Source organism: Tauraco erythrolophus, chromosome 21 (genome assembly GCF_009769465.1).
Source record: "Tauraco erythrolophus isolate bTauEry1 chromosome 21, bTauEry1.pri, whole genome shotgun sequence".
NCBI classification, from domain to species: Eukaryota; Metazoa; Chordata; class Aves; order Musophagiformes; family Musophagidae; genus Tauraco; species Tauraco erythrolophus.
The window spans coordinates 2,562,489-2,577,887 of NC_141485.1; the positions used below are offsets into that span (position 1 = coordinate 2,562,489).

At 37.4% G+C, this 15,399-nt stretch overlaps 1 protein-coding gene across 4 annotated transcripts in view; it reads right to left on the reverse strand.

Moving 5' to 3' along the window:
• USP32 (ubiquitin specific peptidase 32) overlaps window positions 1-15,399 on the reverse strand; it is a 76,477-nt gene that overhangs the window by 22,342 nt on the left and 38,736 nt on the right. For 3 of the 4 annotated variants that reach the window (XM_086624482.1, XM_086624481.1, XM_086624480.1), the window contains exons 6-15: window positions 12,916-13,047; window positions 11,386-11,493; window positions 10,512-10,627; window positions 10,058-10,120; window positions 8,155-8,238; window positions 5,350-5,411; window positions 5,133-5,235; window positions 3,124-3,316; window positions 1,783-1,958; window positions 746-886 (exon numbers count right to left, since the gene is read on the reverse strand). In XM_086624482.1, the coding sequence (XP_086480608.1) occupies window positions 746-886; window positions 1,783-1,958; window positions 3,124-3,316; window positions 5,133-5,235; window positions 5,350-5,411; window positions 8,155-8,238; window positions 10,058-10,120; window positions 10,512-10,627; window positions 11,386-11,493; window positions 12,916-13,047 (1,178 nt within the window). The remainder of the gene's footprint in view (window positions 1-745; window positions 887-1,782; window positions 1,959-3,123; window positions 3,317-5,132; window positions 5,236-5,349; window positions 5,412-8,154; window positions 8,239-10,057; window positions 10,121-10,511; window positions 10,628-11,385; window positions 11,494-12,915; window positions 13,048-15,399) is intronic. The other variant, XM_086624483.1, reaches the window with a different exon arrangement.

Consider the following 15,399-nt stretch of genomic DNA (forward strand, 5'->3'; position numbering starts at 1 on the left):
TTTGCTTTCAGCACTGAAACATGGTTAACTAGAATCATGCTGTTTCAGCCTTAGATAGTAGATGTCAACTCAGTTTTAGCCTCTACATCTTGAGGAATTGCTTATGATAAATGCTTTATTGAAAAACCTTTCACGAGAAGATGAACTTCACCAGTCTGTGCAGTACTCAAAAGCTGGTACGCTCATACGTAAATTCTTTTTAGGAATACCTGCTCCTGCTGCTTTTTACGTCTTCGCTAAATCTTGCGTCTTGTGTTTTCTATGACTCTGCAATTGTTACTTTCCCCCCCTTCATGGAATTGTGAGAGAGAAGAAAGGCGTTTTCAAAGCTGGAGGTGCCCCAGTTTTAATTTTATTGGTTTTGCAGACCAGTTTAAAATTTATCTTCGTTTTTAAAGATGAGTGGTTTGATACCAACTCTTTTAAACTGATCTCAAGTTTATTTTTGTCTGCTTTAGCAATCACGATCAGTTGAGCAGCACTCTGTTCTGTTGCAGTATCTCCTGGGGTTTGTGCTGCAAACCTCCTAGTAAATATCCACAACTTTCTATCCATGTCCATTTCTGAGACTGTTTTTTCCCAGCTTGCTCTTCAAGACTTTTCATTTAGACTATGCATTTCGGATCAAGTGGGAGGTGACCACAAAAGATTATCTTGTGCAAGTGGCTGAAGCTCAGACACATTAGATTGCTTGTATTATCTTGGTGGTTATGGCAAGTAAGCAGTGTCTATAACCACAACTTACCGGCCTGGGCAAGGACAGATTTGCTCCATACCAATGGTAAAGTGCTCTCCAAACTGGTTCTGGAACCATTACATAGTCCTTTCCTTCAATCAGTTGTGGAGATCGCTTTAATCTTCCACCCTCCATTGTTAATGATGCAGCCTTTATAAAAAAAAAAAAAAAAAAAAGGGGGGATTTTGTCAAATCTCAAGTGAAAAAAATAGTATACAGCTACAATGATTTTAGTTCATGAACACAGAACATTTTAATTATTAAAAAACTTTTCAGTAGCAATCGGCAACTGCTTTTCACACTGAAAGATGGTACTTAAATGTGACAATAATCAACGTCAAGTTTCACTATGTGCTATTTACGTAAAAGGCTGTCCAGTATAAAGTCTGTAATTCAGTTCTCTCGTGTCACCTACTCCGACAATTTCAGCTACTGCACAGAGAAAATCAGGCTATGATGGTGTTGGTCGGTGTTTTACGTTTTGTTTGCATGAATAATGGAAAAACCGTCAGTTTTGTTTCACTATTTAACTGTTTTCTGGTTTTATGCAACAGCAATAAACTCTTATATTTAGACTGAAAACACTGAAGTGTTTAATTATTAAAGGATTTTACATTTAATGCTGAAAGTTGTGTTTTCATAAATGCCTTCTGCATTTGTAAGTTTGCTTTAAGAACATTTTTAATGTTGCTCTTCTCACAAAACACTCAACAGTGGCATCAGAAGTAGAATACTTTTTTTTTTAAATTGTATTAAATCCTTTAAATTGTTCTTATCTCAACCTATGAGTCTCTTTCCCTTTTCCCCTTTAATTCTCTTCCCCATTCCTCCAGAGGTAGGAAAAAGTGAGCAAGCAGCTCTGTGGCATTTAGTTGCTGGCTGGTTTAAACCACAACACTTAAAATAAGAGTATGAAACAAATCTTGTTATAGATCTTGTTTATTTTGAATTAAGTCACTAGCTAAAAAGAAAAAGAAATAAAAAGCTGTGATAAAAGTATGCTACAAGATACTTTTCCAACATTCACATGACTCAGATGCATTTACCTTCACTGGTTCTTGTGTTACTAGGGGTTGGTTATCAATAGCTCCTGGTTTCTGAGGATTAAGCTGCAGCAAAGTATTTCCATTGGTTCCCAGGAAACACTGGTTATTGTTGTCCGAAGTATTATGCTGCCTGGCAAAACATACATCAGTTCCTGGAGTGCCAGGGTAAAGAGTATCTGGAACAGAATACAAGGGGAAAAAAAAAAACAAACCTCTCTGTTTCAGTTCATGAGTCCATAACATAAATAAATCAGTTACACTGTTGTATCTTTTTGTTGTTTTTTAAAAAAGTTGTTGAAGAAGTCTGCTACCCTTTATTATCTCAGGAAAACATGCAACTCTTCCAAAGCACGGAGTGACAAATACTAGTACTCTCAGAAAAGAGAAAGAATTGGTTATATGAGATCCAAAGCAGATACTTATACAAATACTGGTTTGAAAACAGCCTAACTAGGTTTGTGTGAGCAAATGTGCTTGGAGTTTGCTTGTCTGGATGCCCAAATATCCAACTCTTAAATAAAGTTATATACAAAATTAAATATATATGCAAATAATGCCTTATTTTTATTTTTTCCTCTTGAAACAGCTAATATTTTTATTCTTATATAGCCTCCTTTTGCTATGCAGAACACTAAATCTAAATTTCAGGTTAGAAAAAGGAAAAAGAAAGAACCTTTAATCTAAAGCTTGTCTCCCTTCCTGCTCTTCCTCTGTTCCTCAACCCAAAAGCAATCACAGTAATTTATCTACTTTAAATTGAAGTTAAAATTTTAAGATACAAATTTTAAAATACCAGATGCAACATTCAACTGTCTTATAAGGGCAAAACCCAGCATCTCAAATTCCCATCAGAACTGACTGAAAATCATCTCTAAAATCTCTTCTTTCACAAAGACAGCTCCTAGAATCGGCACAAACTCACTTAAATCACATGCCCTGAAAATGCTATGTTTTTCCTATTTTTTTTTCTTCTTTCTCCTTTGTACTATCTGAGGTCATCTCATCGCAAGACAAAGTACAATACCAACAAGGTATGAGCTAGAAACAACTCCATGTGAAGGGAGGAGCGTAATCCACTCAGAAAATAAATGATAGGACAAAAACTCGAAAACAATTCTAGAAACTAATCATAGCATAAAAGATGACTTGCTGTTCAAACAAGACTGTTTCTTGTTTAGCCACCAAGATGAACAAATCTCCATACTTCACCGATGTCCACATGTAGGTCACCTCTGCCACCTAAACCGTGTTATCTTTCACCTGGAGGAATCCATGCAGTATCTAGTTTTCTCAAAACCTGCTCTACATTAAACCTCCAAGGAAATAAGATGTTATGCTTACTGCTGCTAGTGGTCTCTGAGGCTTCTGATGCAGTAGAAATATTATCTGAAAACTTTTCTTCTGTTGCACTGATGTAATTAAGACCTCCCATTTTGTCTTCTCCCTGTTCTGAAGTATTGGCTGCAGCAGCTACGAGCGAATTCTTACCTCCACTCAAGACAGATGAAGGCTCTATCACAACAGGGTTTGCATCCTAAAATTGGTAGGCAAGTAGAAAAGTTAATTATAAGCCAGTATCAAAGATGTTTAGCATCAGCCAAACCAGTCACTAAAATTCACAGCTGTGTGGCCACTTTTGCATATCACAATGAGCTTTATAAAAAAATATACATTCTACATCTACCGATGCAAAATCTGCGGAAACAAACAGCCAAAATTGTTAAACCAATTGAACAAACTCTTCTGCACAATATAAAATTGTGAAATATCAGAATTATTTTCTCTATCTAGACATATAAAAAGACAACCATTTTAGACAGCTATAATTCCAAACTACAAATATTTGAAGATTTTTCCTGATTGAATTTCACATGGTTAAATGAGAACACAAAGCACGAGAACAAAAAAATCATTCTTTCCTCACACCTGCAACATTTTAGTCTTCTCTAACTTTGTTTTGAAAAAAAGTTCCTTTTTTTCCTTTGGAGAAACAGCATTGCAAAGGCAATCTGGCTCACGCTTAGGCAAGATAAAGGTGGAAAAAAAAAATCTGCATCTCCCCAAAAGCATAACTTGCCTGCCCAGTACAGACAAGATGTAAGAAGAATCCTACCCAATTTACAGCACCAGTCACAACAAGAAATGGCAATAAATGAGGAAACAGAAGAAAAAGGGCATTAACTGAGCCTCAGAGATGAAAAAAAAAAAAATCCATGCAATTAACATCACGGTAAAAACACAGGAAAAAGGGATATTTCCTGGTCTATGTTGTCCCCTATTTATCACATCACTAAACACAGTATCTTGTCAAATAACAAAACTGTGCAGTAAAGATCAAAGTATATAAGACCAAAACTATGTTGGAATTAGAGCAATCATTTACTGAGTTTCACAGAAATTCTGAGTGTTCTTTTTGCTCGAGAGGCAGAGTGACTAATGGCACTGTGCTGTTGTGCAAGGATTAGGTATGAAACCATGTGCATGTCTGAGTACCTACACTATGACAAGGATCAAACCACCCAGTATTTCAGGCATTTAAGCCATCAGTTGGCCAATTCATTGTGCACAAAGAATAACTGTAATTACACGGTTAGTTAATGCACACGTTGCAGTTTTCTGAGTATTTTTAGTTACTTGTATTTATAAAACAACTCAAACACTTGCGTGATTACTTATCACCGGATAAACTATTTCTCAAAATAGTTTTATTTCACTTATTCTACATTCTTGGTTGTGTACCTTGCAAAGAATATTGATCCCCACATGAATTTAGTTTTACTGTTTAATTTTATTAAATATGCTTTTTTTTGGTAAAATTCATCGTGATGCTTTACCTTGAATATTTTAGTTGGAGAATATTAAAGAGCACCCTGTAACTATAAGGTTTTAATAGGACTCCTTTGATCATCATCAGGTGCTGTACTACTTTCCATCATTGCCTGTAAATCAAATTACACCAATTTCCTCTTTTATAGGTCCAGAAAACGCATGCTGTGTATTTGTGGCCCAAGCAAAGTCAAAACCAAAACAGACAGCTTTATTATCAAATGGATCGAAAGACTTAAAGGGAAGTACTATTGTGAGAGTATGTTTTTATTCAAAAAAGTATTTTGACACACAGGAATGATGAAACAAAGTACAGAAAGAGGTGACAGTTTAAGGAAATTATCGTGAAAAGCTCATCATGTGATGATGATTCAGCAAAACAATTACTTTCCACTAAGAGACAAGGGATGCTTCATTTCAAGGATTACTGGTTAAGCAGTCATTTGCTCCCCACTCTTTTTCCATCAACACATTGACAAACAAAAAGAAATCACTTATTTGGTATACACCGTCCTCATACTTACGTATTTGACATATTCTTTCCACTGGTGCCACCATGGCATTGCAATAAGAAACCAGTTGTGCCCTGGCTGAAGGCCATACCTGCTTTCTCTTTCTAACCAGCCTCTGCACATAAAGAATGAACAACATGAAGTATTAGTTGAAACCAGGAAATTACAGTCCTTCTTTTGAAAATATTACAAGGTGGTTCTGATTTAAGATTCTAAGCAAAACACACACCTGATAATCTGTCCTTCCTCTTCCGGAGTGGCAGGTCGTAGTCCCAAAACTATATGACAGACCTGGAAAAATAAAGTAATTCTTATTAAGAACTACGCCACTATGAAACAAGCATTAGGTAAACGAAAGAAGAGAACAACTGTAACAGGACTTTTCAGAAAATTCTTTTAATTACGTAGCAAGATTACCTAAAATTGAACAAATCACTAAAAAAAAAATAATAATATTTTGAGCTATGAGATTCACAACCTGTTCCCATTGTTAAGACAAAGTTACCGAGAATGCCCCAAGGCAAATTAAGGTGAACAGAAAATAAATTTTCAATATTTTCATGTCTGAAGCACATGCTACAAAAGATCACAGTAGCTGACATGGATCAGATATACAAAAGTTAAGATGTCTAAATGTACTGGAAAGAGGGAAGGAGGAACTGGGAGAACACAAGCTGTTGGAAGAGGATAAGCCAAAGGTCAAAAAAAAAAACCAAAATGAAAAGGGCAAAAATGGGTAGAGGCAGTTGTATAAGGAACTGAATGGAAAACAAACACATGAAGAGACCAAGGGAGGAGTTTAAAGCAGTCCAACCAACGAGTCACCACTGAAAACGCTCCCAGAATTGTAGAACGTTCTTTGAATGTCTGATTTCTTTTTTTTCTTTTCTTTACTTTTTGAAACAAACGCAAAAGGAAAAGGCACCATCCCCTCGCTGGCTACTCGATTTGGGTGGGGTTTTATTTCAAGTACCAGACAGCAGTCCCAGATGGCCAGTATTTCACTCCTCTCCTCCTAGTAAAAGCATCCTGGCCTTGGCTGCAGCGATGGCTCCGCTGGTGTCTCCCGGCAGCCCCCCAGCCACCGGCGTGCGGCAGGGAGCGATGACGGAGGGAAGCAGGCTCTGCAGGGTCTTTGTTTCCCATCACAGGGAGGAGGGTCAGCTGTCTCGTCTCCGAGACGTTTTTCAAATTGGTTGCTACTCATAACATGATTTATAGTTTTCCCTTATGTCTCTTCCGAGGCTATCAATTTGCATCTCAGCTGGAGACTTCTAATGACTGGTGAGATATCTTATTTAAATTTATATTACTGTGAGAGAGACCATTTCACATTCTGAATAAAACAAAGGCCATTAGCTGCTGGAAAGCAACAGATTTTCCATCACACACAACACAGCTGGCTCTGATGTTTCTTTTCAAACTTATGCAACACTGTACTACTACAAGATTCTTCATAGAAACTACCCCTGCTGCAAACCAATTTGTTGTCAAGCTCTCCAAGGTGCTCTGCTCAGGCTACTTAGCTTTTCTCTCTGCAGATCAGACAAACAAGCTCAGGACAGTTCAAATCAATGTCGAGACAAATCAATGGCAGACTCTGTCCTGTCCAAGTATGCTGCTGAGCCTGCAGCATGAGATGAGGGTGTCTCATATGATAAAGTTATCAAAGGAAATAAAAATAAAAATCTAAATCAAAACGTAGCACACTGCTAGGAGCAAAAATATTGTAAAGGAGACCTCCAATGAGCAATGTGACTTGTAATCATTGTCAAGACAAATTTATTAAATGTTCATTCATTCTATCTCATCTATCTCATTCTATTCTATCTATTGCACAGATATTTGTTAGTTCATCAATATTAAGTTACAATAGAATATTTGATGCTAGACAGCCCAAAAATAAAGACAGCCTTTCTTGAGAAGGTTGCAATGTAAGCAAAACCTGATGCAATTAGAGATAAAAAGAATTTGCAGAACTTCCTGATTTTATTCTTTTCAGCCGTGGTGTAGCTGATGGCCTCAGAATACTCTCTTTCAGTCACCCTGAAGGTCTTGGAAAAGTATAGTTCTAACTACAATTTATAAAGTAGTTTAGGGTCATAAACAGGAGAGTCAGTAGTAGCTTCTTCAGGTAGTCTCTCACAACAATTATTTGTTTTTTAAAAAACCACACAGCTTCTCTCTGATGAAATATTTTTCTGCTACAATCTGCCCCTGTAAGTGATTAAGCTTCACTGGTAAGATGAAAACGGAGCCCACTGGTTCTCCCCAGCCCCTCCTTGGAAGAACTGAAACTGTCATACAGAGCTGGAGGCAAATACTAAATCTTTAAGACTCCATCAGGATTATTATTACTATTTAAACTCAAAGTATCAACCTCTATGTAAAATGGGCAAGGAACAAACTGCAGTGAATGAACATACTCTTATGAGGTTATTTTCTGCACAAAGTGAGAAAGTGCTAAAACATGACTAGTTTAAGGATTTATAAAAATACAATTCAAGCTCAATTAAAAACGAATTCAGTACACACTTAATCCTAAGCTTCTGCAAAACAGTAGTGATATGACATCATAGCTTTCAAGGACTGCTTCATTAAGAAAGCAATGAAGGTTCCTGAGACAGCCTTAACAGAAAATGTAAAGGGAAAGTGTTGTAAAGAGTTAGCAACACCTTTTCTCATTTCCTGTGCCACTTTCTTGGCAAAGATTTGCAAGAACACTGTTTAAGAACACAGCCTCCTTCTAACAGAAAATATAACTGCTGATACACTTGACATTTCTTTCCATTTTATAAACAGCACACTACGTTCACTTTAATAAATTATGCTTTAGGCATCTCCATACACTGAAAAGAATAATAATCAAATTGAGAATCATTCCGTCGTGACAATGCACAATTGCAAAACCACATAACTTCTTGCAAGAGACAAAACTGTAAACATGTTGGCAGAAATGCTGATGCTGCACTTCATGGACACGCAAAAAGCTCATGAGATAATTACCATAATCTTCAATTTCCTCTAAACATACCTGAAAAAGTAGATTTAAAAATTCATTGGCAAGTGCACTCTTCACACTCCATATCTGGTAGTCCTCCAGAGTGAGGTGTCCAAGCTTAGTTTTAAGGGAAGAGAAGGAAAGGGGAAGGAAAAAGCATCAAACCATTAAAATGCTCATTAAGTGTATCATACAAGGCACGACAAAGCCAGTGATTTGGCAAAAATCAGCATCTACCACTCTAACAACAAAACGTGATCCAATGAAAGAAGAAAAAGCCAGTTTTACCGTAACACATGCGACTTGGAGAACCAAAAAGCTTTGAGAGTACAGAGACCGAGCTATGCACGGCGCGTAACCTTCGCTCCTGCCCTCCATCATCATCCTCAATTGCAGCAGTCATACTTCCTCAAACCATGAAACCAGCAGAAGCAGTATGTGACTGGTCGGGGCAGTCACTTTGCAGGAAACAAAACAAGACTAAGACCATCTAAGATTTTGATTACCCAAGTAAGCTCTGCACATATCGACACTTGCATTCATTCCCAAACCCACCGTCTTCCTCTGTGGGTTGGGAACAACTACTTTGGATCATCCAATCTTTATGATCTCACCTTACCACACAAGTCCTGTTAATTCCTTACCACTTGCAAAGTTACAGTAGCGTAACACTGACCGATTTTCAACAATTCAGTGGTAGATCACTGTGATTTTTTTAAATTGTATTATAATTCACAGCCATCTCCACAGCAGCGGCCGTTACTCTGCCTCTTCTTACAGACCGTCCTCTCCTGAGTTCACACACGGCAAAGTTAACATCAGAGCTTGAGTAATTTATGTGATCACTGCACTAGCAGCTCTTTCCTAGTTGCATGATGAGCATAGTGCTGGAAAGACGTTCTGAAGACTTAGTCTTCTTTTCTAACTCTTTGTGGAAATGAGACAGCTATACACCTGCTTATAAATTGCCCTTTTTAAAAAAGCAAGCAATAAAGACCTTAAAGGATGAAAGCGAGCTCACTGAAGCCATATTTTCTACTGCTTTGGTAATGAAAGAACTATAATAAAATATTTGCCCATCACTTTGTTGGAGTACAAGCGAGACAACTATTCAAACAAGTAATCAAGCATTTCTAGATATTCTTTAAAGTTTTTCTGGAATTATTTATAGTTTCCAGACACTCTTCCTAATTAGTGAAGCAGAGGACGAAAAAAATGGAAACAACTTCCCCTACGTTGTTTGCAGATGATAGTGCCTATCTCGAAAAAGCAAGAGCAAAATTAAACATTTACACATAGCTAACTATAAAGCACAATATAAACTATTAAGTCTTTTTGCTGTGTGTCACAAGTCATGACAGATGCCTCCATAGTTTCACAGACACTTAGCTCTGAAATAGTTTCACTGGTTGTATACAATATTATTGCAAACAAAGTAGTTTGATCATGATAATGCACAAGTTACTACTGAATTAATACAGTTCTGTCCCAGTATGAGATGATAATGTGTCTTTATATAGCACAAAATATAAGATATAAAAGAAGCAGTAGCGCATTAGCGTAAGTCGTTTTTAACTTGAAACAAAAAACCAGTTTCTCCAGAACAAAAGTCAAGCATCACATTTAAAACTGGTATTAATTATGCATAGCAAAGCCTTGCAAACAGTATATGCTTCAAATTAATTTCGTCTGGTTACGTATTTTTGGTTTAGAAAAATGGCCATATAGAAAAATGGCTTCTAAAATTCAAACACGTTCTTTCTCTCACAGAACAATGTGGAAAATTTTAATGGAAAACGGACATTTTCTTGAAGGTGCTTCTTTTATTGACACATCTCTGCTTTAAAGAAAGCACAAGATTTTACTTACTTTCTTGTAAATAAACTGAAGATATTAGGGTATAAAAAAAGACAAAGAAAGAACAGCAAATTCCTACCTTTGTGGTATCATGCATATTCAAAATATCTTCTACAATTTCAGCCAAATCCATGTCCAACTCCTTAACAAACAAAAGGATTAGAAAACAAGAGTTGAATTCTCACAGCACTCTATGGAGCTACATGTGTTCAGAATAAACATATAACTGTCAGGAATGCTGATGATACCTCCATGTCATTCACAACGGAGTGCTTCCCGACAGTTGTACTTCTGTGCCTAAAGTTTCTTTATCTCAAACGGCACCAACTGCAGTCAAATCATCCTGCTTTGGTTAAGGCAGGGCAAAGTTACACAAGGTAAGTTACAACCAGCCACCAGTACTCCTCAGCAAACGTAGCTCGAGGAAGCCTGTATTTCACTGGAACCATCTTCAAACAACATGCACGTTTCTACTTTTGCAGGACGACTTTAAGAACCAGGAGCAAATGAATAAAAACTGAACTAGAACTTACAGGTATTTTATCGGTACGGTTATCTTTCCAGACCTCTAAAAGTGCAACCACCATTTCTTTAAGTTCAGTGCGAGACAACACACCATCTCGGTCAATGTCAAAAACCTTGAAGCAAACTGAGAAAAAAGGAAATTACTTTTTATGTTAGAACTGCTCAACAGCTTTTTTTTTTTTTTTCTCCTTTGCAGAATCTAAGTCTGCAGAGTCACAAGAACATGATTTAGTGCTGACAGTTTTGATGAGGCAGGATGCATGTGTGGTAGTGAGGAAATGGAGCAGCTGTGTTTAATAAACTGAAATCTAGACTCCTGCAATTCTGTGCTGTGTTTTCTGATGTGACATAGCAGGGAACATATGTGCATCCAGAAATTTCCAGTGAATGATAGCTTTTAGGTTGCAGCAATATGGCTTTGGAAAAGTATGGTACAAAGGCATTTCGAAACACAAGAATCTTGCAAGGAGTCAGCTGAAAACTGGACAGTAAACAAGCCAAAACATGCTATTTTCCACAAGACAATCAAATAGGACATTCATTTTATATATAATGAATAGATAAACGTTTGCACTTTCTATATTGAGATACACACTTCTGCATCGTAACGCAGAACACTGCAAAATAACTTCTGAAAAAAATTTTTTTTCCAAACAGGTTGATAATGTATATGAAGCTACTCATAAGTTATAAAATATACAGAATTAGGTTTAATCATGCTTTATAAAAGGAAGCCTTGATATTTAAAAACCCTTTAATTTTTTAACTTTTAAAGTCTGTCACCTTTCACAGACACACACTTCTTCAGTGGAAACAACTAAACTCCATTGCTCAAATTGGAAAACTTCTCCGAAATGAAGAGTTAACATTTTGCATACTTACACTTCTGTCTTTCTGCCAAGGGTCCCCTGCAACATGCTGAGAGCCCACAGGAAATTTCTTTAAAATCTATGTGATTGTCTCGGTTTTCATCAAAAGCATTAAACAAACCTGCAAACCACAAAAGCATCTCCTGTTACAGCATCTGGCTGAAACAGCTGACAATCATACTTCACCTTCACATGAAGGGTTAATGGTTAACATTTGCAAGGAGAAATACAAACACTTATGATTATAACTAATTCTTACTAAGTGTAATAAAGATAATTAAGCACTACTAAGATTATTTTAAAGGTGAATTAGATCACTCAGGTATGGCTACACAAAGCTGGGGGCAGGACAGCAGCCTATTCTCATGCCTTCCTCGTAGTGACTGATTTCCAGAAGCGTACATCTAAACCAGTATGGTCAGGACAAGCATTTTCACAAAAGCTAAAGGACCAAAATAGTAAACGTACTCAGATGACAAATCCTTTGGCTTTTCCAAGGTGCCTGACAATCTTCTATGAAAATCACTGAATATCATTGCAAATTTGGCCTTAAGTGAGGTAGGAGTTTTAGTTACTGGCCTGCAAGGGATTTAAGAGTTCTATTCATTCAGCACGCATAACTTTTTTTAATCCCATAAAAATGTATTTTTTAGTGGCAATGACTCAGTTGCACTATCCACAGAGGACATATAGAATGACCAGAAACCATTCGAGTTTCCCCATAGCAGCTGTGTAAACTTATATCACTCAGTATATAAAACACACTCACGAGCAAAAGGATATGGGGATATATCCCTATTGTAAGGGATACTTACTAACACAAGTTCTGGTGTTCTAACAGCTTGCATCCCCTGCAGATGGATTTCCCATTTTCTCCTTACTGCTGCCCCTTGTCAGTAAAGCTGGCCATTTGGTGACAAAACATTGTCACTCTAGGGCCACAGACAACAACTAGCATGTAAGCAGAATGTTACTTAACGTCTTCACGTCGTGCAGTAAATGGCAATTAGACAATTGCAACCCCCAGTTTACCAGAGTGGCTTTGACTGGAAAGACCAGCTTGGTTATTAATGTGTCTGCATTGCAACACACGATCCTCCTGCCCAAGCCTTCTGAACAAAATCTTCCTTAACTTACACTATTAGGGAAGACTGTTTCATTGACTGCATGATACAGCTTCTGACTTGCATTTAGAAAATGGTCTTCTATTTTATCTCATTCAGGGAATCTCAAGGAACTCAAGGAAAAAGGCAAATGATACGGAATGTCTGCCATATTTCCTGACAGCTAAAAAGAACGCAGCACACAGAAGCATCACTTCATTTAGCAGTCCAAATTTCCCACCAAATAAGAGATTTCCCAGGCATCTTTTCTCATTTTCAAACATTCAGAACCCAGTGGAATGAATCTCTGTAATTTAAGCTTAAAATACATTTTAAAAGGATCCCCTTTTCAAGCCCTAAAATTTGCATGTCAGTGCACCACCAGGTACTGGGCACCACAGCACCAGGACTTCCTCGCACGTTTGATCCAAGTTCCATACCTTCACTCAGAGATGGATGAATGGGAGGGGAAACTAAGGGGGCAAATGTTTCTAAATCAAAACGTCCAGTTCTTGATTGAGCTTTTAGCAGCCAGTATCGTTTTTCGAGATCGATGATGTCGGATTCTTCCACTGTATAATCAACAAAAATAAAAGAAATTTATGATAATATCTAGACCATGTCAGAATTCAGTACCAAATAAAAACGCAACATTATTTTGTCACAAAGAGAAATGATGTTAATTTTTCATGCCTGACTCCTGCATATAAAAATTGGCTGCTCTTGAAAAATTCCTATTTGAAATTTTTAGTCTTCTTATACAGTAATAAGGTTAAATTTTAATGTGACATTTAAACACTGTATCTCTGCATTAATTTTTTCCAAATAAAAACTATTTTGTTTCACTTTATTATTTATACTATAGATGCACTTAGAAACCCAGTCAATGTTGGAGACTGATTATACAAACCTACAAGACTTCATACTGAGGAACTTACAAGTTATTTTAAAGAAAGGGAAAAAAACAAAACCCCAAAAGCAATGAGTAAAACAAGGTGCTAGGCCAGAAGAAGACAATAGCCAGAGGAAGAACTTATGTTTTATTTCAAAACATTATATACAAATGCCAGTCTCCTCACAATTTATCCTTGAAATCAAATATAGATATATATATAAATACTAAGTTTCTGCTCAACAATACTTTTAGCCTTTTTACATATGCAAGTGTGCCACAACACTGCTTTAGGTCAGTGCAAATTAACTGGTTCTCAAATAGATATGTAATGACAAAGCTGTCTATATTAAGAAACGCTACGTGTGATCCCATTCCCAGATGGTTCTGAGCCTTTAAATCCACGCCAGCTTTCTAATAGGTTTAACTTGAGCTATTTGGCCTGGTTTAGTCTACAGAAACAATAATAATCCTGTAAGGCTTAAGAACAGAAGAGACCCAAAAAAAGTTACATGTCAAATGGAAATTTTATTGATTTCTTTTACTATTTCTGTCATTAGGAGTAGCAATTTAATCACAATAGTAACTTAGGTAGCCTACAATAACCATGAACTAGGTGCAAATATCTAGCAGGCACATCATATAATCCATCACAAACCGTACAATACCTTACCCTGATCAGCAGAAAGTTTGGAAAAATTTTAAGGAAAGATTAATATCTGAAGTAGAGCTGGAGGAGCAGCATCTTCCTGTAAAATATTTTTAGACAATCTAACTAGAAAAGTAACACCAGTGAAAACATGCCTTCCTTTTCCTCTGTACACTCAGTATAGACCGTACACTAGCACGCAGAACACCCACAGCAAAGGTGCCCTTCGAGGGTCACGTCAAGCTAACGTAACTTCAGGCTGAACAGAGAAAATTTACCTTCCCCCTTAATCCCAGGCAGAAGCTGCAGCATCCTCACTTGCATCATGATCAGCCATTGTGCATCTACATAGTAAGTGAGATAAGAGAACTGATCCAGAAGAGAAACTAAATTGATTTCCTTTTTCCTCTCCCCCTCCTTCCTAGATGGATCAGCACCCTTATCTGGCTTACCATCTCCTGGCTCCTGGGTGTGTTGTAATCATAGAATCACAGTGGTTTGCGTTGGAAGGAACCTTCAAAGGCCATCTAGTCCAACCTCCCTGCAGCGAGCAGGGACATCTTCAACTAGATCAGGTTGCTCAGAGCCCCGTCCAACCTGACCTTGAACGTTCCCAGGGATGGGGCATCTGCTACCTCCCTGGGCAACCCGTGTTTCACCACTCTCATTGTAAAAAAATTCTTCCTTACATCTAGTCTGAATCTGCCCTCAGCACATAAGAGAGCAGTAGTCTAAACATATAAAGGAACATTATTCTGCTAGAAATCAAGAGAGAGAAACAGAGTAATTGTTTGTTTGAAGATCAGCATACAGAAATATCACAGGTGCTTAGGACTGCCACAGATGTAAGCAGCTTCATCATCCTAGGCAGAACAGTCAAGGGATGTAGAACTGTATCTGGTATCTTCCAAGAGATACAGGGATGTCCTGACGATTTAACAACATACCTGCCCTACAAAAGTCAGCATTTCAACAGATGAGAGAAAATCTAGCAAATAAAATACACTTTCCCTCAATCCTGTTGCCTCCATCCGAGTGCTACAGCACTGATAAGAAAGAGCTCACAAGACGCGACACTAAGACAAGAGTACCAGCGTTCTGCAGGAAACATAAAATGGAGTTTCAAGAACGGAAATAAACAAAAAGTAAAATAACAAACGAAAGATAAAAGCCACTTTATAAGACAGAACTTTAAGTACCTGAAGAGAATCTCATTACTGTTCTACTGCCTGAACAACTGCACATAAAGGGCAAGTTTGCACTGCCATTAGAAGAACTGCACATACACGTTATTGCTCGCGCACGTTAGCGAGCACAAAAGCATCACGCTAACTCTCCTGAGCATGACCACGTAAATCACTTTGTTTCCTCTTAATCTACCTT